This window comes from Sinohyriopsis cumingii, chromosome 9, assembly GCF_028554795.1.
Source record: "Sinohyriopsis cumingii isolate HCF-2022 chromosome 9, ASM2855479v2, whole genome shotgun sequence".
In the NCBI taxonomy this organism is placed as follows: Eukaryota; Metazoa; Mollusca; class Bivalvia; order Unionida; family Unionidae; genus Sinohyriopsis; species Sinohyriopsis cumingii.
Window position 1 is genome coordinate 21,165,905 of NC_142969.1, and position 23,849 is coordinate 21,189,753.

At 33.7% G+C, this 23,849-nt stretch overlaps 1 protein-coding gene across 8 annotated transcripts in view; it reads left to right on the forward strand.

Moving 5' to 3' along the window:
• Positions 1 to 13,654: 13,654 nt before the first annotated feature.
• The window catches only part of LOC149791364 (cytoplasmic dynein 1 intermediate chain 1-like), a 96,445-nt gene continuing 86,250 nt past the window's right edge, over positions 13,655 to 23,849 (forward strand). For all 8 annotated transcript variants that reach the window (XM_089969920.1, XM_089969913.1, XM_089969915.1 and 5 more), the window contains exons 1-4: positions 13,655 to 13,837; positions 18,853 to 18,949; positions 19,951 to 20,047; positions 23,509 to 23,630. In XM_089969920.1, the coding sequence (XP_089826046.1) occupies positions 13,739 to 13,837; positions 18,853 to 18,949; positions 19,951 to 20,047; positions 23,509 to 23,630 (415 nt within the window). In that variant the 5' untranslated portion in view covers positions 13,655 to 13,738. The remainder of the gene's footprint in view (positions 13,838 to 18,852; positions 18,950 to 19,950; positions 20,048 to 23,508; positions 23,631 to 23,849) is intronic.

Here is a 23,849-nt window from a genome sequence, read left to right on the forward strand (position 1 = left end):
GTCGGATTTCAGTCGTGCTGATCTAACGTATAGTATGGCAACCTCAGTGACTTTCTTGGAACTTTTGTTATTGCTACTCCTCCTGAGTGGATGGTTATATCAGCAACGGGATTTTACAAAAAGACTTCATATATGATGTCTGTTGGCCTTAAATGAAAATGGTACAATCCAACATCAAATATTGCCACAGCAAGAGTTATCTATAAAATCTTGTTTTTAACCTGATTGGAATGTCTTATCAGCATGGGGTTTTAACAAGATTTCTTATGATGTCTATTTAGCACTAAATGAAAATGGTGCTAGTATGACCACCATAGCTGCTATCTCGAACATCTTTACATTGTTTCTCCTCTTGTATGGAAAGTCCTATCGATGAGTGCTTTTCACCAGGAGACTAATTATAATATCTAGTTGGTCCTAAATGAAAATGGTGTCTGTTTGACCTCCAATATGGCAGCCACAGTGAACATATTTAAACATTTAAAATCTTGTCACCAAATTCTCCTGAATGGATTTTCATATCAATATTGGTTTTTCACCCCCAGTTTCTTTTTTGTTTCTAGATTATACCAAACAAAAAATGTGCAGATCTTAATATCGAATACAACAGCCACAGTGGCTGATTTGAAAATTGTATCGTAAAGAATATCTGAGAGGAATTCAGCTATAACAAAAACAAATGGTCTTGAATACCTGGAAGTTCATTTTAGCCATTACAGTATCAGCATCTTGTTTAAACAGTTTTATACATCCATGTTGATACCACATGTGCTTCTCTGAATATGATTATAACTCATTTACCCACATTTATTATTTTCTTAAGTGTCAGTTTTGATTGTAAGGTAAAGATTCCTAATTAGAGCATTAATTGTAAAGGTTTAATTGAATAACTTTCCATTTTTACTTTAAAATATTAATCATTCTTTAAAATGGTATTGAAACCATTTCAAATTAGATTCAGTGAAAAGCTTATGATCAGAGGGGCAAGTTTCACTTATTCTCCAGCATCAGGGTGGAGAAAGCTTGGCCTTTTCTCCAAAATTACATATTGGAGTGGAGATAGCTTGGTCTTTTCTCCAAAATTACATATTGGAGTGGAGATAGCTTGGTCTTTTCTCCAACTTTTCTCCAAAATTACATATTGGAGTGGAGATAGCTTGGCCTTTTCTCCAAAATTACATATTGGAGTGGAGATAGCTTGGTCTTTTCTCCAACTTTTCTCCAAAATTACATACTGGAGTGGAGATAGCTTGGCCTTTTCTCCAAAATTACATATTGTAGTGGAGATAGCTTGGCCTTTTCTCCAAAATTACATATTGTAGTGGAGAAAGCTTGGCCTTTTCTCCAAAATTACATATTGGAGTGGAGATAGCTTGACCTATTCTCTAGTACTAACCTATCATCAGAGTCAAGATAGCTAGGCCTATTCTCTAAAACTAACCTGTCAGATTGGAGATAGCTTGGCCTATTCTCCACACTAACTGATCATCAAGTTGGAGATAGTTTGGCCTATTCTCAAGCACTAACCTAACATCAGAGTGGAGATAGTGTGATCTCTTCTCCAACACTAACCTATCAGGGTGGAGATAACTTGGCCTGTTCTCCAGCACTAACCTATCAGGGTGGAGGTAACTTGGCCTTTTCTCCAGCACTAACCTATCATCAGAGTGGAGAAAGCTCGGCCTTCTTTCCAAAATTACATATTGGATTGGAGATAGCTTGACCTATTCTTTAGTACTAACCTATCATCAGAGTGGAGATAACTTTGTCTATTCTCCAGCACTAACCTATCAGGGTGGAGATAACTTGGCATATTCTCCAACACAAACATATCAGAGTGGATATAGCATGGCCTATTCCCTTATACTAACCTATCAGAGTGGAGATAACTTGGCATATTCTACAGCACTACCCTATCATCAGAGTCAAGATAGCTAGCTTGGCATATTCTCCATGTCGGAGTGAAGATAGCCTGGTCTGTGTTCCAGCACTAACCTATCAGATTGGAGATAGCTCTGCCTATTCTCAAACACTATATTATTAGAGTGGAGATAGTGTGGCCTATTCTCCTATACTAACCTATCAGAGTGGAGATGGCTTGACCTATTCTTCAGCACTTTGTAACCCTATCATCAGAGTAAATATGGCTTGGCCTATTCTCCAAAACTAACCTATCAAAGTGGAGATAGCTTCTGCTATTCTCCAGCACTACCCTATCATCAGAGTGAATATGGCTTGGCCTATTCTCCAAAACTAACCTATCAAAGTGGAGATAGCTTTGCCTATTCTCCAGCACTACTCTATCATCAGAGTGGATATTCTGTAAAGTTTTGTAATCCTAGTGCATCATTAGAATAGAGATAGCTTTATTTAATTGCCAGCACTAACATGTAATTAATGTGAAACAGCTTCACCTATTAGTTAGCAATAACCTACCATCAGAGAGATGGTTTCACCTATCAACCAATACTAACCTATAATCACAGTGGAGATAGATTCACCTATTAGTCAGCACTAATCTGTAATAAGAGCAAATATATCTTTACCAATTGGCTTGCAGTTATTTATTTGCCACAACTAACCAATCATCAGGGGGAGATAACTGCACATGTTAACTAGCACTGATCTATCATCAGAGGGAGATAACTCGCATTGATTTATCATCAGGGTTGAGATAATTTCACTTATTCTCAGCACTAACAGATCATTAGTGTGGAGATAGCTTCAAATATTCTCCAGCACTAATCAACTATCAGAGTGGAGATATATATAAAATAATCATATTCTCTTCTTATATGTAAACTGGGTATCTAATGTAAATATTGGTTCAAAGCTGTTGTAGCTGTAACTATGTAAATTGTATGTTATACAGTAGAAATCACCTTGGGGTGTTGGCATTTTCAGATCTTAATACTCGAAGAAGATCTTCAAGAGTGGCAGATAATGCATAATGACACATCAAGCTCACTGTAGCATTAGTTAGTTGTCTATTAGTCATTGTGATCTTTACAAATGAAATAATTTATTTATTTACTTATTTTGGTACAACAAACATGTATGCCATGTTTGTGGAAAAAACTTGAAGCCATTAGCTTCTATTGCTAATCCTGACCCTCGTTATGAACAAGGTATTCTGCCTTGAAGTCGTGTGGTACTGCTCATGTTTTTTTTTAGAGACAAAAGACATTGCCATACTGCTTTGAACCTACAAACATATGCATATTTGTAGTAAAAATATATTTGCAAAATTAGAATAATAACTAGACCAGCAAGATATGTGAATAACTTCACCAGGCCACTTCTGTTTCTGTATATCATCTAGTACCAATATGTGGGAGAAAAAAAGTCAAAATTTAAACATTCTGGATCAGTTAATACTTAAGGAAAATATTTCAGAAATTAAAAATCATTTGACCAGTTCAGCTCAAGATGATCGGCCATCTTGAAGATAACAAAAATTACATGATAAATAATGGCACAAAGCTAGTTTGTAATTGAATTTAGCAGTTTTCAGAGAGGTGATATAACAATTTAAAGTATTTAACCTGAGGGTAAGAATTTGTCTAGAGATGATGCCTATTTGCCTATTTGTTTACAGGTTTGGATAAAGGTGTGGTCAAAACTAGTCTTGTTCAAAAATGACTTTCAATATTGTCAATTTCAGATATAAAAAAGATATCATTCAATGTCCTAGAAAAGATGTGTTTTTAACATTCCATTCAATGGCTGATAACACTGACACTGATATAGTCACTATCATCCCTGATAGAACAACAGTTAAAAATAGCACAGTTTGTAGAAGGAATTACTTATTTGAAGTGGGTAAATAAACAAAATGTGTATTCTGCTAAATTTGCATATTGAAGATCTTGTCAACCTTTCAGCATCAATCTACAAGAATTGGGATGAGATATATCAGAATCCGATATGTCAGATTGTGACTCGGTATGTGAATCGGATCTCCGCTTTCCTATGTGAAGATCTGACGACCACTTAAGGGTCATGTTCTGGTGACCTTTAAATTAGCCAATGGAAATGCAGCTTTCAAAAGACTGAAAGTGAATCAAATTGTTCAGTACACATTCATGCTATACATCTACACTGCTCAGTCTCCAAACATGAAGATATAAGACTTCACCTCGGATGCAGGAGGTCGTGGGTTCAATCCCCGGCCAAGTCAAACGAAAGACTTACAAAAATGGTACTAACAGCTGCCTCGCTTGGTGCTCAGCATTAAGAGGTTAGTGTTAGGAATGGTCCGCCTGGTGTCAGGATAATGTGACTGGGTGGGACATCATGCTACATGTCTGTGGCATGATGCCCCAGTGCTGGACATCACTATAAACTGCAACATTGCAGACATCATAGTGATATGACTGACATTTTATAAAGCTATGTCAAAAATCCAAATCACATCACATCATATCACAGAGCATGACCCCTAAGTGGTCGCTGTCAAATCTTCATGTATAGAGAATTGATTTTAATCAGATTGGTGAAATAGTTGTATCAGATTCAATCATAAGAACAGCAAAATATGTCATAACTGAAACCAGTCAAAACTTTTAAATAATTAAAGAAATACTGTATTTGTTTGTGTTAACATCTTATTGTTACAATGGGATTGAGCACAAGTTTTAACGACTTCTGTTAGCCCTCTCCCTACATGATACAAGTCTTACAACATACTCAACATGACAACACAATAATGAAAACTGATTGGAGAGAGAGAGAGAAGCACAGTATATTGTTTTGTACAAACATACATGTTGCAGCTGGTCATTCTGTTGGCTCATTGATTTCAACTGAATTTTTCACTGAAAAAATGTATTCTCATGATATTAACATAGTGACAGAAATCACAACAACCTTTCAGTGTTCCTGTTAGGATTTTCATTGAACGTATCCATTACTTGAGTTCCGAATACAAAACTATGATTCATCAATATATGGCACAATCAACAGTGACCAAGACAACAATAGCCAAACCAAATTTGCTTGAAACTGTTAAATTAACTACTGCAACTAGTCAGTTTGTATAGTGATATATTGATTTTTATTAAATACGATTTTTGGGGAAGAAATAATTCAAAAGGCATGAAGACATGGCATGAATAAACTGATAGTAGATGAACAGCTTTTAAGCAAAGTAATACTGAAAAATCTGATGCAATCTCATAGTTACAAAATACTAGCTCAACAAAAACAAAACATACCAGTACATGTATTTAGATTTTTTATGATTCTTTCACTCATATGTCAAAGACCATATTTAGTTACAAACCGTAAGGTATGGTTCGGTTTTGTGGGTTTAACACCATTTTTCAACACATGATAGGCTATGCATGACAGCCAGTATGTTTGTTAAAGGAAAAAACATGGACCTTTGGAAAGCTACAGGCAAGCTTTCTCACATATCTATGTTGGCCAAGTCAAGACTTAAACCTGCACTGCGAAATTTGTAAAGGCTAGAGCCTTACACTACTTGGCCACCTGGTGCTTCCATATCGGAGAGAGTGCATGTACCAGGAATTCCAAAATATCCTATTTCAGTGATACAGTGGAAAATACAACCAAGTGATCAGAGGATAAATGGTAATTTAGATGATTATAAGAGATAATAGGTGGAAATAAATAAATGTCTTGCAGACTATAACACTGTCCAGAATCAACTTGAAGAGTTACAGAAAGGCTTACATAGTACAAGAAAATGACCAAGAAGTGAAAAATGAAATGAAGGATTTAACAAAACTGCTGACTTCAACAAAACTGACAATTGTAATAAATTATACAAGTATACTGATGGCAAAAACTAATTTTTTTGATTGAAAGCGTGATGAAAGTTATACAGGCATTAGGATTGATCTATTACCGATTTGAAAGGCAAGTCCAAAGCAATAAAATGTTTTACATTTACTTGACTTTACAACAAAGTTCATGCTGGGTTTGAAAGAATGCAAAACATCACAAATGATATATCAATCAAAAAATTATATCATTGGTGTGGTACAAGGCAGTATTGATGAAATAGTCCACAACATAACGCAAAGAGCAAAGCATACGTTTTATCAGTAATTGCTGAAATAAATGACTGCAGCATGAGCGATTATAGGAGAAGCAAAAGCTAATTGCCTAACATTTGTTGAAAGCAACTTCATTTGCAATTATTTGATCCAGATAGACCTGATCAGTCAAATAATTACAGCTAAAACTGTAGTGCAAAGATACTGAAATACATGAAGGGATGATCAAGCAGACATGATATGGTGACATGGTCTTTAAGGTACCTAACTGATGTTTTTGCACAACATACATTTACACACCTGAAGCAATGGTGTATATTCAGAACATAATATAAACCTTGACATACAAAAACAACTGAAACTTTACAGATTTTTATTAACATTTTAATGATCAGGCATATTTCAGTAGGCTTTTGATGGGTATTAGTTTGTATGTTGTTTACATGTTCATTAAAGGTAAATGATCTCATGTGCAAAGCATGGTCACGGAGTGGCCAGCATGATCTTTTTTTATTTTACATCATAGATAGCATAGATTCACTGCTTTCAGGAACTGTCTCTTAGCACGACCTTTATGGTTCCTTTCTTTATAACAATAATTGTCGCTGTTTGCTTAAAACATAAATCCTCACAATATGAAAGGATACTCCAATCATGCAAATACAGACACCAAGCATGAAAGAATAATGCAAGGAGTTTAAACCTTACACACACACACATACACACACACACATGAAAGGACGACACAAGGAGTTCAAACTTCATCAAACATGTACATGTATATACACAACGCATAAAAGGATACTGCGAGGACTTAAATACCTCAATCAAACATTTACATACACACCACACATTGAAAGGACAACACAAAGAGTTCAAACTTCATCAAACACGTACATACACACCACGCATGAAAGGATACTGCAAGAAGTTAAAACCTCAATCAAACATATACATACACACCAGGCATGTAAGGACACAACAAGGAGTTAAATATCTCAATAAACACATACATACTGTTATGACTCTAAGTTTGAAGGAACAAACAAGAGGGAAAGCCAACAAGTTTAGTAAAATTCAACAATAATTTAAAACAATAAATAAAATTTTAAAATTTTTTAAAAAATTCAACAACTCTTGTAAGATTCAACATATAATTTAGTCTCAGAGAATGCAAAGTAAAAATGTAAAAACATAACTTACAATTTGCGAATTAAATCGCAAATAATCCTAACATTTCTAGCACAAGTCCTAATGATTGAAATTCTTAATAAACTTTAGTGATATTCCAAAATAAATCCAACTCTGGAAGTGTTGACATGACTGTGATGGTCTATGTCATGGCGATGTGCCAACAGTCTTTTGTTGGATCACACTAACACAATCTATGAATATATCCTTATTTTAATTTAGCTATAAATCCAAGTCTCTATGTCCAAGAATATAATTTTTGAGCACTTTATAATTCCAGAGAATAATAATTTGAGTTAAATAATTTGACCCAAATCAAAACATTTCACAACAATAATACAATATGGTTCTGCTCAGATGTTATTGCACGAATGGCTAATTTTCTAGTAAACAAGATTGCTATAAAGAGTAAGACATAAAAACAAAACCCACAAGAGGGTCAAAAGTTCATTGTTCTAGAAGAATCTAGCTTTAATTAGAAGGTATGTTACCAAAACCATACGAATACATGTCACAGTCGTCAAGTTGACAAGATCTAGATACGATAATAATTAAGATACCCTTGAATGTGAGTGCAAATGATAATCTTTTCGCTAGCATGAGTTACAAGCGTATTATTAAAGCAAGTTATCGCTGTATACACTATTTACCCTGCAAATATCAATGCCGTTTGTATCAATTATGATTACATATGGCAATCAAATAGAAGCCCGGATGATGAATAAACACAACTGGCAGCGAGCAATAAATTCATTGCTGGAACTTACCGACAGGATATCAAACACAAAGATTATTTTATTACAAAGCAAGCCCAGCCAGGAAACGGGCTTTTAATTCTTTTAATTGTGCCGATTTTTTTTTAACGAAACCGGTCGACATAAGGAAGAAAACTTGTTTTCTTTCAGATTATTTTAAGTGTGCCGATTTCTTTTTTCTTTTTTAAAGTCAGCCAACATAGGGAAGCAGCTTTGATTCCTTTTTACCTGTATTAACTGAAATTTTGAAAATAAATTGAAATAATGGAACAGTTTTGAAAAGCGATACAATCTAGTGCGTCGTGCACGCACATCGATATTAGGCTGAACAATAAATTAGTTTTCAATAGTTTCATCTAAATTTTCCCTATCCATAGTTTATTGTGTTTTATTTTTCGACAACAAGAAGCATGTTCTTCGTCTTGTTGGGATAAATGTACGTCATTTCCTGTTTGCGCCCTCTATAGGTGGAAAATCCTAGCTAAGTGGAGGTAACAGAGTTGTATACTTCTATTTCGAGTACTTAAATTATTATTTCTTCTTTACACTGTATAATTTTTTTATTCTTTTTGTACGAGTATAACTACTTTTTAATCATGTAATTCAAATCTAATGTAAAAAGAAAAATGTTAGAGTATGGCCGGTGACCTTTAAATGCACTCAATAGTTTCTGTGCACAGCTGGTTTTGTACCTTTGTAATGGCTAATAATTTAATTTCTAAAGGAAATAAATTACATTAGTTCTTTTCATTTTTTTTAATGATTACCTTCGTCCCAAATGGACTATGATCTTTTACTTCAAACAGATTTCTTCGTCCCAAATGGACGAGTCTTGCTGCTTCGCAGCATGGTCTGGTACTTCAAACAGATTTATTCGTCCTAAATAGACAAGTCTTGTTGCTTCGCAGCATGGTCTGGTACTTCAAACAGATTGTCTTCGTCCGAAATGGAGAAGTCTTGTTGCTTCGCATCAACGTCAGATATTTCAATAAGATTTTCTGTATCACTTTAATTTTTTCATCATTTTCCCATTTAAAAAAGTTGTATACCGGCAAGTGTTTTGACATCGCCAAAAAATACAAATCATTAAGTTCTATTTACAAAATGAATGACTTTGATACTGACATTTTGTACTGGCCATAATTTGTATAGTTTCTGAAACCTCGCACTTTCTCCTAGCATCGCTATCCACATCATGTTCGTTTTTCTCTTTCTTTCTTTTTTTGTTTTGCGTATATATTCTGTATGGTACCTATGCTGATGCAATATCCACTTTCGATCATTTGAAACAAGTCATAGTCTATGCAAAGTTCATGTTCTATGCCAATTATCCTTAAATTTGCTACATTAGCTGACACAGGTGCGCTGTATCATTGAGCAGGTTATAACTTATCGTTTTTTTTGTATGGATAATTTTCTAAATAAATCAAAGATCTAACAAGCATGAAAATATATATTTTTCCCCACAGACTAGTAATGACGGTATTTGAGTGTATTCAGGATGAAGTGTTAGATCACATCAAGTTTATACTGCTAATTGCTATTGTTTGAATCGTTAAGTGAAGAGCAAAACGATTCCGTAACAGGTATCGTTTTATCATCGAATGTATTGATGTATTGATGTACTCGTATATGAAGATATCCTTTCTCGGACAATTAGGTTTGGCTATATCAAACTGGGTTATTGTCTCCACGAACATGTTATAATTTTTTCATGATAAAATTTGTTTTGTTACTACTTTATTTCCAACAGTTAATAATAATAATAGTAATAATAATAATAATAATAATGAGGACTTTGTATAGCCCCGAATCTTTAGAAACTCTAAGCGCTTTACAACATTAGACAACACATATAAGATATATAAAAAAAAACATTTAATGATATGATTATAGAAACAAACACCATGAAATTAGAAAACATTAAAAAGACATGCTGAGAATATTTAAGGTAGGAATCATTATTAGGTCTTTAAGTTTGTTCCTGCAGTCGAAATAAGTGAGTTTTGAGAGTCCTCTTGAATGTGATCACTGTGTCTTTGTGTCTAAGTTCAGTGGGTAATTCATTCCACGTTGTGAGCCCTGCTCAAGATATGCAGCCTTGCATGTGTTCATGACATGTTGGTGCAATGTGAGAGTACTGTCCAGAGTAAGACCTAGGTTTCGTACTGATTGTGTAAATTTAATGTTGGTGTTGCTGATATTTATTGTTTGAGGTAAAGGATGTGAATGAGAAAGTCTTTTTGTAGTGATCAGAATGGCCTCAGTTTTATCATTATTCATCTGCAGCTTGTTCCATGTCATCCATGATTTCACATCACAAATGCATTCTGACTTTCTTAAGCGTCGATGTCACCCTAGCGATGCAGATGTTACATTGCTAATGTAGGCGAAGAGGTACGAGATTGAACTGGAAAACAAGAGGTCGAGGTCTAAGTGTACGACAAAGAGGTACGAGATTGAACTGGAAAACAAGAGGTCGCGGTCTAAGTGTACGACAAAGAGGTACGAGATTGAACTGGAAAACAAGAGGTCGAGGTCTAAGTGTACGACAATTCTTTTATTAAAATTAAACAAACTACACTAGATATAGAAGACACATTACACACATTTCATTTAAAATATATCATAAAATGTTTCATTCAATTAGAGCTAACCAACTTTACACAATTCTACAATTTCCGTATTTTTGAATTAAAAGTCAAATAAATTGCCAATGGTGCAAACATGTTCAAGAGTAAGATACTACAAATCAATACCAAGGATATTTTCAATCAATGTATTTGATTAAATCTTAATTCTCAACTAGAATATTGTCACCGGTAATTTTATTTCTAAATAAATTATTTGTAGCATGAAGTTGGTATCAAACCATTTCCACAAAAACAAAGTTTAATATTCTAAATTAACACAAATTCTAAATAAAATTAAACAGTCTAAGAAACACCATATTTAAACATTCATATCGTATAATAATAATAATAATAATAATAATAATAATAATAATAATATGTTACAAGCTTTCCAGAGGCAGATGAAATAATCTCTAAACGTGTTTCACAGAAAAATCTTTAACTATAACTAATTACATTACTATAACCTGGAAAACATACATAAAGTCGATGTCTAAGTGTACGGAAATTCTTGACGATGCCGTGGGGGCGTAGGGTATATGTAGTCGATTTCTTTTCTGCGAGACCTCGGCTTTGCCGTAATAGGGCATGTCTTACAATCTCCAGTTTCACATCACCCTTGGATCACGCATGATCCTCATGCTACAATGATACATGGATTGGTCAGAACCGCTTTTGTACACTCAGGCCCATATTAACTTTTGTTTACACGAATTTGTAGGAATTCCTATATCATAGCTTGTAATGGATATAGTTTATTAAGTCAATATTTTGACTTATAAAGAAGCTGGCGTAGAACCACAATCTACAATGAATTATAGCATCTACATATTTTACAATACATAATTGTAGTACTGATGGTTTTGTTAAACTCTCCATCGAAGAATCAGATAATCCCAAATTCTAACAATCATTTTCTTTGTTATATGAATGTAAATTACAATTCCAAAATCATAGTTTTATTAAAATTATACGAATTCAAATTACAACTCCAAAAATCATACATTCTAAAAATTCGTAACCAATTACATCGTAACAATTCAACTCAAACCCTGAATAGCTTTTGTTTACATCGATGTCTGGTAATTCGTAAATCATAGCTTGTAATGGATATAGTTTATTAGACACATCTGTTGACTTATAATGAAGCTGGCGTAGAACCACAATCTACAATGAATAATAGCATCTACTTGTTTTACAATATATAGCTGTAGTGTAGCTGTAGTGTTGATTGATTTTGTTATAGGCACCATCTTAAATTCAAATATTACCAAAATTCTAAAAATCATTTTTCTTATATGAATTTACATTACAAATCCAAAATGCATACATTCTAAAAATTCATAAAATTTGCATCGTAACAATTTGAATGTGCTGGACTTACCGATGCTTCAAAAGTTATATTCAAATGTATTATTTCTTTTCATGAACCTATCCAAAAACGCAACATATTTCTCGCAGATGTTCGATATTGTATTTTTTTAATATCTAGACCATTTTCACAGATCTGGTGTTTCTAACCATCATCTTTGAATACCACAGGTTATTGCATTTTTAGGCCCCAATTCTTCGTGCACTATGTTACGATCCGACCAAACCAGTTTGAAGAGTTTTTACCTATGATGAAACATATTCAGATGTTTGGGTTGTCCATGATGAATTCGAATGTTTCATTGTTGAACAATAACGTATTGAAAATCACAATAAATACGATACTGAACTGTTAAATGATGTTGATCATTTTAAATTTTACATCTGAATCTTTATCAAACCTTATACCTTTTGTATTGTACACACTGTAACATAGTTTTTGTGCAATGATTGAATTATTCAGGTATATAGAAATAATTCAAACGTTGTTTCATTACTAGCCTTCTTGCTCTGAAAGAACGCACAAAGCGCGTATAGTGAAAAGGCAATGCCACGTTGAAAGCAAGAAACAGCCAGTGTAGACTTATTGCTGTATGCTAAAGTCACATGGCATTTTTTGTTTCTGTTGGAACGCATATCTTAGTCTGGCGGTAAAGCTATTTATATTGTTTAGTTTTTTTTTCTCACTCTACTCAGTGAACAACCATGAGATTGTATTGTGATCCAGGAAAAAGGCTTATTTTATATATTACGTAGTACTATGTGTACGAGTGTTACACTGAATAGTTGCAAAGCATCACACCCGTAGCCCCACATCGGATAGCAGTGTTTTATAAATTTACAAGTATTCTGATGGTGTTCTCGTATTCCTACACGACATGACCATATCTTTATATAACTTAATACTAATAACTACAACTAGTTTTGCATTCCACATCTTATATGCTAATATATTTAGCTGGTATTTGCTTGTGGACACGACAACACAAACAAATATAAATGGATTTTTATCAAACACATTCTGAAGAATACGTCGAATAATGCCAGTTCCTATGTGGATACATCTTCACATTATCTGGGACAATTATATTAAATGATCATTGAGATAAGGTTTATGGTTAGAGACCATGACAAAGCCTTTTGTATTCCAATTGCTTGTGAACACACTGACTCAGACAAACAAGAAAATTAATTTATTACTAAATCTGATGGTTTTAAACCTCAACAGATGAAAAAGGAATTAAAAGACCGAGAGAAAAAAACACACTTCTTTTCCGCTTCTTTAACCACGGTCTTTTCAAGAGAATGGTTCTAGTAATGTTGTTTTAAATAGCAGCTATGGTTATATTAATATACATAATAAATTATGCAAACTTTATAAACTGTCATACAGTGACGAATGCTTAAGCATTTATCCTCTTTGGCGTATATACAGTCTATTATTATGATCTATTATTTGTTGCTATAATTATGTAGAGAGACAAAAGTGAACAGTTTGTAGAAGTCAAATAAGCAATGTACTTTCATGGTTTTGATCATATGAATGGATTTAATATAAAATAAAATTTTAAAAAATGCTTAATTCTAAAAGTTGCATGTTTTGAACATGACTGTTACTGAACCTCGCGTACTGATGAGTAATTTTCCTTCCGGAAGTGTCCGCATTCGGAATATCTTCGTATTTTCTCTTATAATTTATGACGGTTGTCTGATAAAATTTTGTTGAAATCACCGGGTTTCTCAGTCTCTGCCCATATCTTACAAAATGTCAGATAGAAAGGCAGAATTAGAGAGAAAGAAGCAAAAGCTCGAGCAGATGCGTAAGGAGCGACAGGAGAAGGATAAAATGCGTAAATCAAAAGAGGTAAAACAAGTACAACTGTTTGAAGAGTCAGCAATCAATGAATTTGCAGCTGATGTCAAATGTCAAGCGTGGAATTTGTCGAGTTTTTCAGATTTAGAAATATTAACATAAAAATAGTGAAAAACGCTGCATTTTGCCTTTTAGTAAATCTGTCTTAAGACAGCGATAATGTGCATACATTCATGTTTGCATAAATTATCAAAATATCGATCGCACACAGACTGTAAGCTTATGATGAGTCATCCGCGATTTGACAGCAGTCATTGTACAGAGAGATATGTAGAAAGAGAGAGAGAGAGAGCTTCTCCTGCATCAACATAATCTTTTTTTTTATATTTTCATGTATAAAGTTTAAAATATTGACATTGAGTGTAGCCTACAGGGCTCTCGGCAGAGTTTCAGGATGATGAGCCCAGGACTCATCGCTTATGGAACTCAGAAGTCCACACCCAATTTTTGAGAGTTTCTGTCATAATTTTGGGAGTTCCTCAATTTTGAAAGGATAGAAGCGAGAATCATAAAGTATATAATCATTCTTGTAATATATATCAGGATTGAATTCTTAGCCATTTATAATATCACTTTAAAAAGAAAATATATGCAAGTAAATAGTGTCTTTAAGTTTAAACATTATAATATAAATTTTTAATTTTGTTCCCCCTACAACAATACTAAAAATAAATATAAATCACAACAATAAATCATTAACAAATAGTTGTTATTTTAAGTATAATCATTTAGAATGGTGTGTGTGTTTTTCTTTGTAAAGTAAAGTATGAACTCCATTTACAAGAAAGAAACTTCCATGGGTAAATACCTAGCATTACAATCTACCTTATATATAAATGTAAATTGCCATCATAAAATGAAACAAAGATGGAATGAAAAGTATAACAAGTGACATATGTGCCAAAAAAATAACTAAAAATAAATGCTAATTAGTAAAATGTGTTAAATGCCTTAACTGTTGGTCCTAAGGAATAAAGGTGGGATATAACAAGGGCTACATAGAAAAGATGAAATAATCTTGGCACATATATGGTATGTAAAGGGCTTGAGACTGTGAACTGTTATTAAGATGAATTTGCAATGGCATTAGGTACTATGATACTCAAATATCATCAGTCAGTGAACATTTGTCCATTTTTTTAATTGTTGGTGTGATTTTCATCTTGAGTCCATTTCCCCAAAAATGAAAAGAAATTTTGCCAAATAATTTTTATGAGCCTACATAATTTTCTGCACTCTTTTAAAAGTGTTTGCTGTTATGTACATAAATATGAGTTGTTATCATTATGACATGTTGATAATTTCACAATATTGCCCAAACTCTGAGCTTTGATAAGTTTCGTGATTTTCATTTTGTTGTCACCAATTTAATTTAATTACCATTACAACAAAACAGGAAATCATTTATTTTCCGAACAATCACAGGTACTTGTATACACATTAATAGAACAACCACTTTTTAAAATTAAGTTAGAGAAACCATCAGAGGGGCAGTAATTTTCACAAGACAATGATAGTGGTAAGGGTTAAGTGTTAATTAGTAACAATGAATTCATGGTTCTTTGTTTAAGTCTAGATTTAAGCTGTTCCATAAATCAGATACGGCTGATGAAAATAAAAAAGGGTGACGGTTCTTTTGGAAAATTTGTTGCTTCATGGACATGTATTCCAGGGAGACATGGTGCATTCTTTGAGAATTGGTTGCATATTTGGCCAGGAAGTTTGGGTCCCTGAGAACCCTGAACCTATTATTTTCACTGAGTTCAGTTAGAATCTTATTTTAATTTTAAATGAAATGGTAGTTTCTATAATAACACGGCATCCATATTTGTATGAGCAAATCTATTTTGATGTTTTCAGGGATGGCACTGGCTTTAAAAACATTGTCACCCCCAAAAATGCCAACCTCAATATTTTATCGCAAGTTTTAAAAACATGTCGCCATTTTCATAATACAGTACAATCCGTTTATCTCAACATCCTCGGGACCAAGGTAATGTTGTTGACATAAGCAGATGTTTAGATAAGTGGGGGTGGGGCTGAAAAAAAATCAAAATTTTGCATACAAGTGAAATTTTTAAGAGATCACCTGTCATCAGTGGCTAGGATTTACACAGAGAAATAAGTGGAAATTTTGATTAAATGAAGATAACTAGTCTGAAATACACTTGTATATTGACAACTTACATTTTGTAGTACACTCCACAATGAGTTAAATAATATACATGCATATGAAAAATCCATGAAGTTGTATGTTTTATAACAATTACTGCAAACATTTGATGATCATTTCTTAGTTCTGGTGGACAGGTGGGTAGAGGGCAGTAAGGTCAGTTGGCATCGGTTAAAATTTAACTAAGATGTATTGTGCCTTAAAAATATTTAGAAGACTTTTAAAATATTATTTTTAACAGAACATAAAATCAAACCCATAATTGTATATCATTGATATATTGCACTGTCTGTGATCAAGGATAGCATTTCATGTCTTTATTAATTGAATAGGAATGGAGATCATGTACTTTCCAAAGACTTGCAGGGATGATTCATCTGCTATCCCAATAGCTTCAGCAAGATACATAATACATTTCTAATTAATTGGTTCTTTCATAATATTGCTGCATGCATCATTTATTGCAGTGAATATATCTGCTAGTTTTTATGACAGATTTCCATGGTCTCTTCAGACCTAGAATTTAGTAAACATGAGGTTCATTACACATAACCTCTTAGCAAGACACTGGCAGTGATCCATTTGATGCTGTGGCACTGGATATTCTGGCTGGTAATAAATATAATAATTTTTATGAACAAGTTGTTAACATATGCTTGAATGAATAACACATTAGACTCATACCCTTGGCAGTGTTCGCACAACAGGACCTGACAATTTCACTATTGACTCACTGTCCAGGTCTGCATAAGCCATGGACTGATCCAACAAATGAATCTGAGATACCAGTTTTTACCACAGTGCATTAACAAATGACTGGAAAATGTAACAAAATAAGTTGCAAACTGAAAATTCAGACAACTACATTTTATTGGTTCCTTTGGGGAGTTGAGAGAAGAGGTACAGCTATGACTGAAGATGTAATTTTGTCCGAAATCAAGACCATTTCTTTGCTGAATGTTATAAACTAGAACAAAATCATAGAAAGGTTTTCCAGCTTTAATCACCCTATTAGAGGTGTTGTTAAGGCATTTAAGCCTTTCTTCTGATCTGCACACAGCATTGTAAAGACTTGTGCAGTCATGGTCTTGAAGATGGAGGTGTTTATTTTTTTCCATTCTGACAATAAGATGCAGATAATATGCTCTTTGCTTGCTTCATGTATTATCACTGAGTCCATTTTAAATGAGGACTTGCCATTGAATAAGGAAGTGGAATGATTTGCTGACTCAGCATATGCAGTACATGCTGAACAAAACTTAACTGACCTTTTATTCATCATGCTGAACTCATGGCCAGGACTTTTTCCACTGATCCTGAAGTCTGAATATGTGTATTCAGAGGTCTAGGAAACACTTAATCATGCCTATTTGGATGCCAGTTTGTATCTGGGATGCAGAAAATCACTTAAGCGGGAGTCCTCTGTACACATGTAATAAGTGGACGGCAAAATTCTTAGACTTGCCAGTCCTGCTTCAGCCACCTGCTTAGTGGGAAAATGTGTTGATCAATTAGCTGTGCTGATTTTTACAATGGCAGAATTCAGTGGCTGAAAGACCCCTTGATGTACATGTCCATTATAAGAGTACATCGAAATAACATGATGCAACAGCTGGGCAGCATGATCAAAGACTTTGGTGGCTGGGTGGTAAAATTTGCTGATATTTACAATGACAGAATTCAGTGGCAGAAAGACTCCCTGATGTACATGTTGCAATTATAAGAGTACATCAGATGAAAATGATGCAATAGCTGGGCAGCAAGTTCAAAGGTTTTGACTGGTGGCTGGGTGGGAGGATGTACTGATATTTACAGTGATTGAATTCAGAGGCAGGAAGACCCATAGATGTACATGTGGTCATTTATAAGAGTACATCAAATAAACAACTTTAACTTTCATTATTGTGTTCATTTCCAATATGTAGCGGAAAAAGCAGTGCATATGACCTCAGAATCAAAACATGTTGAGAGTTAGACAGAATGCTATTTGCAAATTTGGATAAGTATTTTGGGGCTAAACGGCAAACTGGTGAAGATTGTAATGAGATTCAGAAGAGTGCTAGAACTGACAGATTGGATGTGACAATAGCTTAGCATAAGAATGTGTCTGATGTCTAGCTTGGTGCTTGGAATAATACCTTCCTTGGATTGACAAAATTCAGTCTCACTCAGATGGACAAACAAGAGCTATGTCATTGTTATAAAGAATGTAGAAATTAAACTCAATGGCAACCAATAGTTCTTCTAATTTGCATGATAATCATTATTGTTTTTTATTATTATTGGTCATTGTAAACAGTTCATAGGCACAGTTATCTGGATCTTATGCAGATATATAGTGGTTGTGGCATCAGCCTTGGATGCAGGAGGTCATGGGTTTGATCCCCAGCCAAGTCATACCAGAGACTTACAAAAATGGTACTAACAGCTGCCTCGCTTGGCACTCAGCGTTAAGAGGTTAGTGTTAGGACTGGTTGACCTGGTGTCAGGACAATGTGACAGGGTGGGACATCATGCTACATGTCTGTGGCATGATGCCTCAGTGCTAGACACCACTATAAACTGCCACACTGCAGACGTCATAGCAATATGACTGAAATTTTTTAAAGCTACATTAAAAATCCAAATCACACACACACACACACACACACACACACACACACACACACCAGTGTGTGATACACACATGTAATGTTTCTTGAATGATAATAAATGATAAGATTGAATTTAAGAAATTTCTTAACAAAATGATGGAAGAATGTAGTTGGTCAGAATGATTTATAGATGGTAGAGAGACTTTTTGTTTATGTTTGTATTTTTGCCTTTAATGCAGACAGATGAATTAATCAGTAAAAGTAAACAAGCTCCCAGCCAAGACCTGAGGGTTGAAACAGAAGAGCTTCTAAGAGATCTTGGGATTCCTCCATCAGGTAAATGCATGTATACATGAACTTAATACGTTTAATCCCTCCATCAGGTAAATGCATGTATACATAACCTTAATACCTTTAATCCCTCCATTAGGTAAAAACATGTATACATAAACCTAATATCTTGAATTCTTCCAGCAGGTAAATTAATGTATAGATGAACTTAATACCTTTAGTTCCTCCATGAGGTAAATTCTTGCATACGTGAACTTAATACCTTTTATTCCACCAAAGGTAAATTTCATGTATTCATGAACTTAATACCTTTAATTCCTCCATCAGATAAATGTTTACATGAAATTTAATACCTTTAAATACATTGCTTTGAATGTGAAATACGTTGCACAAGGCACAACATAGTGGTCACTTTACTTCTTCATCCATCCATCCATCCATCCAGCTTGACATATGGATTTGTTTTGGCAGTACCTCTTGTTGCAAAATAATACATCAAGATTCTGTGCACAATTTAATCTTGATTAATTTAGTGAATAAAATTTATTTTATCAATAATTTAAAAAGCAGAAGAGATTTTACAGGTTTTTAAAACTTGATGTTGCTTTCAACCTTATAGTGGTTTATTGCCACAGTTTAAATTGCTGACTTACATGACCATCATATTTATATGACCTTCATATTTTCAGTTTGTTCATATATTTTGCCATGTTCATAATGATTTTTGTTTTTAAGTAAAGTTTTTAAAAAGTTATACTTGAGTCTTGTTTGTAATGAACATCAATTTTTGATAAGTTATACTTGAGTCTTGTTTGTAATGAACATCAATGTTAGATTTAACCACTTTACATAGAGATTGTTAAAACAAGCTAAAAAAATGGCTTCTGGTAACACAATTTATAAACAGTAATGTTTGGAATATTTAGCTTTTTGACGTCATGATGTGATATTTTGATTTTTTTGTTTCTCAAATATTAATTGGAATATTAACTGCAATTTTGATAGGATTTTTCTTAATAACTAAATGTATTCACTATGTATTACAGTTGATGCCCCATTTGTGGAGTCCAATGAGATTAAAAGGGTTGTCAGCCCTCGGGAGGGTCATGAAATCAGCGCTGTCCAACATCCCAGCAAACCAGGGTAATATAGCTACAGTTATGCAACTTGATACTTGTGTGTGTTTTTGTACCATTACTAAGAATTAATTAATCCAGACATGGTCGTACTTGCTAATAGAAACAAAAGTGTTGATCTTTTGTCCTTCATATTGCTTTGAAACCTCATTGATGGCTATATATAGCAGTCCTATCAAAACTAAGTAACAAACTTTGGTTGGACTAGTAACATCTCATGACCATAAACAATATTCACTAAAAGCATTCATGTGCTCACAGAAACCAAACTAGTTGTGATATCATGATATTTTGATTTGATACTGTTGAAAAGATGCATTTTTATGTGAATTCAGTGTTAAAACTTAATAATGATGTACTGTAATGACTAAGGTGGAGATAATTTTAACCCTCCACACTCATTTTGTTTTGCAGTCTAAAAAGACAATATCTTTGTTGCACTGATTTATTCAGAATAAATTCATTACACATGTATCAGTAAACAATAATAATACAGCTGATACAGATTTGTTATTCTTTCTAATATCAAGGATCCAAGATCATGTAGAAACACATCACATAGTACCAATCTCAACAAGGGACTTGACCTTGCGTTACTTTGGAATTTCATTTATCCAAGAATTTGTATTATCAAACAAAACAATAACACTAATATTGCATAACAAATTGACTCAATAACAGTTATCACTGAATCAGATATTTCAATCTTAGAGTGAATTTCAGATAAATAACCCTATGCATTCAATTTTCATAGCTTAAAATAAAATGATAAACTTCTACAGAAACAAGATAAGAATAAACTCACCAAATATATGTCTCACTGAGAAAAGATTAAAATCACATAGATTGCAGTCTTGCAATCAATGAAAAACTCGTTGAAAGTACATATAAATTCTCCAGAAGGATAAATATGTAATTTTTTTTATTTTCCTAGTTTTTCTTCTCATAAATAAATTCTGAGTTCAAAAGAATTATTGCAGGATTCACCAGCTAACCTTTGAAGACACCCACTGGAAGTCCAGTACTCCTCTCAAACAGCTGATCTTCCACTGTTGATTAACAACGTCACAGTATAAGTCATATGCAAATCAGTCAGGCTTGGAGCAAATCAGTTTTGCCAGCTGCCAGGCAGGAAGCCTTGTATAGAGGAAATTTTCTGTTATCATCCATTAAACAATAGTTGTCCTGTAGTCATAAACTTTTTTTTTTAAACAATGCCACTTTTGTAATTTTTCCATCAAATCGTAAATAAAATAATTATTTTATGGTATCTTATCCTCCTTGCTGTTGAATAGTAACAGCTAGAAATGGAAGAGATATAACAATGAGGGTACAGTGCATGAACATGTCATAAATACTGAATACACAAATGAATCTCATGAAACCTGATCAACTAATTTTGAAGGTTCTTTGTAGCTGACAGGTAAATATGATCATGAAAAGAGTAGATACTACTGTTGGTCAGCAAAACACATGGTTTAAATTCCTTTAATTTGTACCAGTTAATGAGTAGCTTACAGTCTTGTATACACTACCCCCTTCTCTTGTTTGATGATTAAAGCATTGTGGTGAACAAAAAACCCCATAAATATCAAAGTTTATGCACAATGTGATGATTTTAAAGACACTTAACATGGCATGTTGTCACATTACCACACTAATGCATCTGAAGTTTTGTTGGAATATGGTTTGTATAGCAGAGTTTGATGATATATTGTTACGACTCTGTGGTCTTAAACAAAGTAACAGAACAGAGCAAAGCCAACAGGTTTAGTAAAAGTCAACAAATAATTTATTTCCCTTAGAGTATGAAGAACTGAGCACACATCCTCAATGTTCTGAAACCTTCACCGGCTACCTGTTTGGTCCAGAATCAAATACAAAATCTATTCAGTATGCTACATTTTGTTTACTGGCTCCAGTCCAACATACCTATCTAAATTCACCCATGTGTACGCCCATCTAAAATATACTTTCTTTTTTCAACACTTGCATTCTCATTGTGAAGTGAAAATTTAAAAAAGTACTTATATTATTATAAATTTAAATCCTAAATAATCATAAAAGTTCTATCAAAAGTCAAAGTACAGAGTGTTCCAAATGAATTCCACTGATGGTTTCCAATCTTGAATGTGCCAGTTGTTTCAGACATGATGTGTCTACGGTGTTGATGTATCACAGTGATCTCTCTTGAATGTGCCAGTTGTTTCAAACATGATGTGTCTACAGTGTTGATGTATCACAGTGATCTCTCTTGAATGTGCCAGTTGTTTCAAACATGATGTGTCTACAGTCTTGAAGTATCACAGTGATCTTATCAAGGAAGTCTTTAAGTCAATTCACAATAATCCCAAAATAGGGATTTTATCTTTAAATCAATGAATGTTTTGTAATTCCAACAAATATATGAAATAAATAATAATTGAACACAAATTAAAGACTGATTTAGCTATAAATGTTAGGATAGGAATAAATAATGCTGTTTGTCACTAGCTTTATATAAAAAACTAAGACACAATGAGAAAACAGGATAAGGGTCATTATTACATGTAACTCACCAACAAGATCACTTGCAGAAACTTTGAAGGTCAAAAAGCCACATAAACATGCTTACCCAAATTATCTTAACTTGCAACCAACAATCATGGAGCTATGTTGTTTACAAAATGACCTTACAAGTTACAATCATGAACAAAAATTATACACTCATTATATATACACATAACTATCTTTTAATGATTTTGCATGTTCTATCTTTATGTTTTATTTTTATATACTTTGTACAGAATTTTGATATTTTTACTATCGATATTCTGTCTTGCTAATGTTTACATTTTGGGGGCAAGATTTATCCTTATGATTTTGTATGATTCTTCATTTTTACATTATTAGAACTTTGCTTTTAATTGGCACCATAGCCATTGTTGTGCTGTGAAGCTACTAAACACTAGTACATACATATGTGAATGTGGTAGGTGTAGGTAGCCTTTTGAACAACTTAGACCCATATCTATCATTGCTGTATGCGATGATAAATCTAGGTTTGTATTATTATGCTGTACCTTAACAAGGGCAGAAAAAGCTACCAAATCTCCCCAGCTGTCACCCATTTCCAAATGGAAGATTTTATATACTGATTTCAAATATTATATGAATCGGCATGTTCTTCACACTTGGCAAACTATGTGGATTGAAAACTCTACGAACAAGCTTCAGTACATTTAACCTTGCATAGATTAGGGTTTGTTTTTATTCCACACTATGATAATGGCAGGAGTTTTGTAGTGCTACCATTGGCCATAAATCCATAAATGCATCACACCTTGGTTAAGTTTGATATGTTTTGTAATTTTTGGCACTCTGTTGGGTATTATCACATTTTTAGTTTTTGTGATTTGGGTCTAATTTGTTTGAAGTTGGATGAATTGTGCATCATCTGGTATGGTAAATGACCGCTTTACTATTCAGCTCCAAGCTGCGTGCCAAGTTAACAGTGGTAAAGGTAGCAGAGACAAGCATTCCCCCAAGAGAAAGTGTTGCATACAGCAAAGAGACACAGACTGTGGGGTTGGAGCCACAGGAGAAGGATGGTCAGTACACATATCTTATTACAACTAAATATTTGCTTTCATTAATTTTTAGAAGATGGGAATAAATAGGATTATTAGTCGCTTTATCACACCATATGTGTATCCATCCATTTTTGAGCATTCTGATGTGCCTGTCCATCTGCCATGTCCAGTTTTAACTATAATGTCATGACACAAATATAAATTAAACTTTAAATGTGGGTACATTGTAGGCTATTG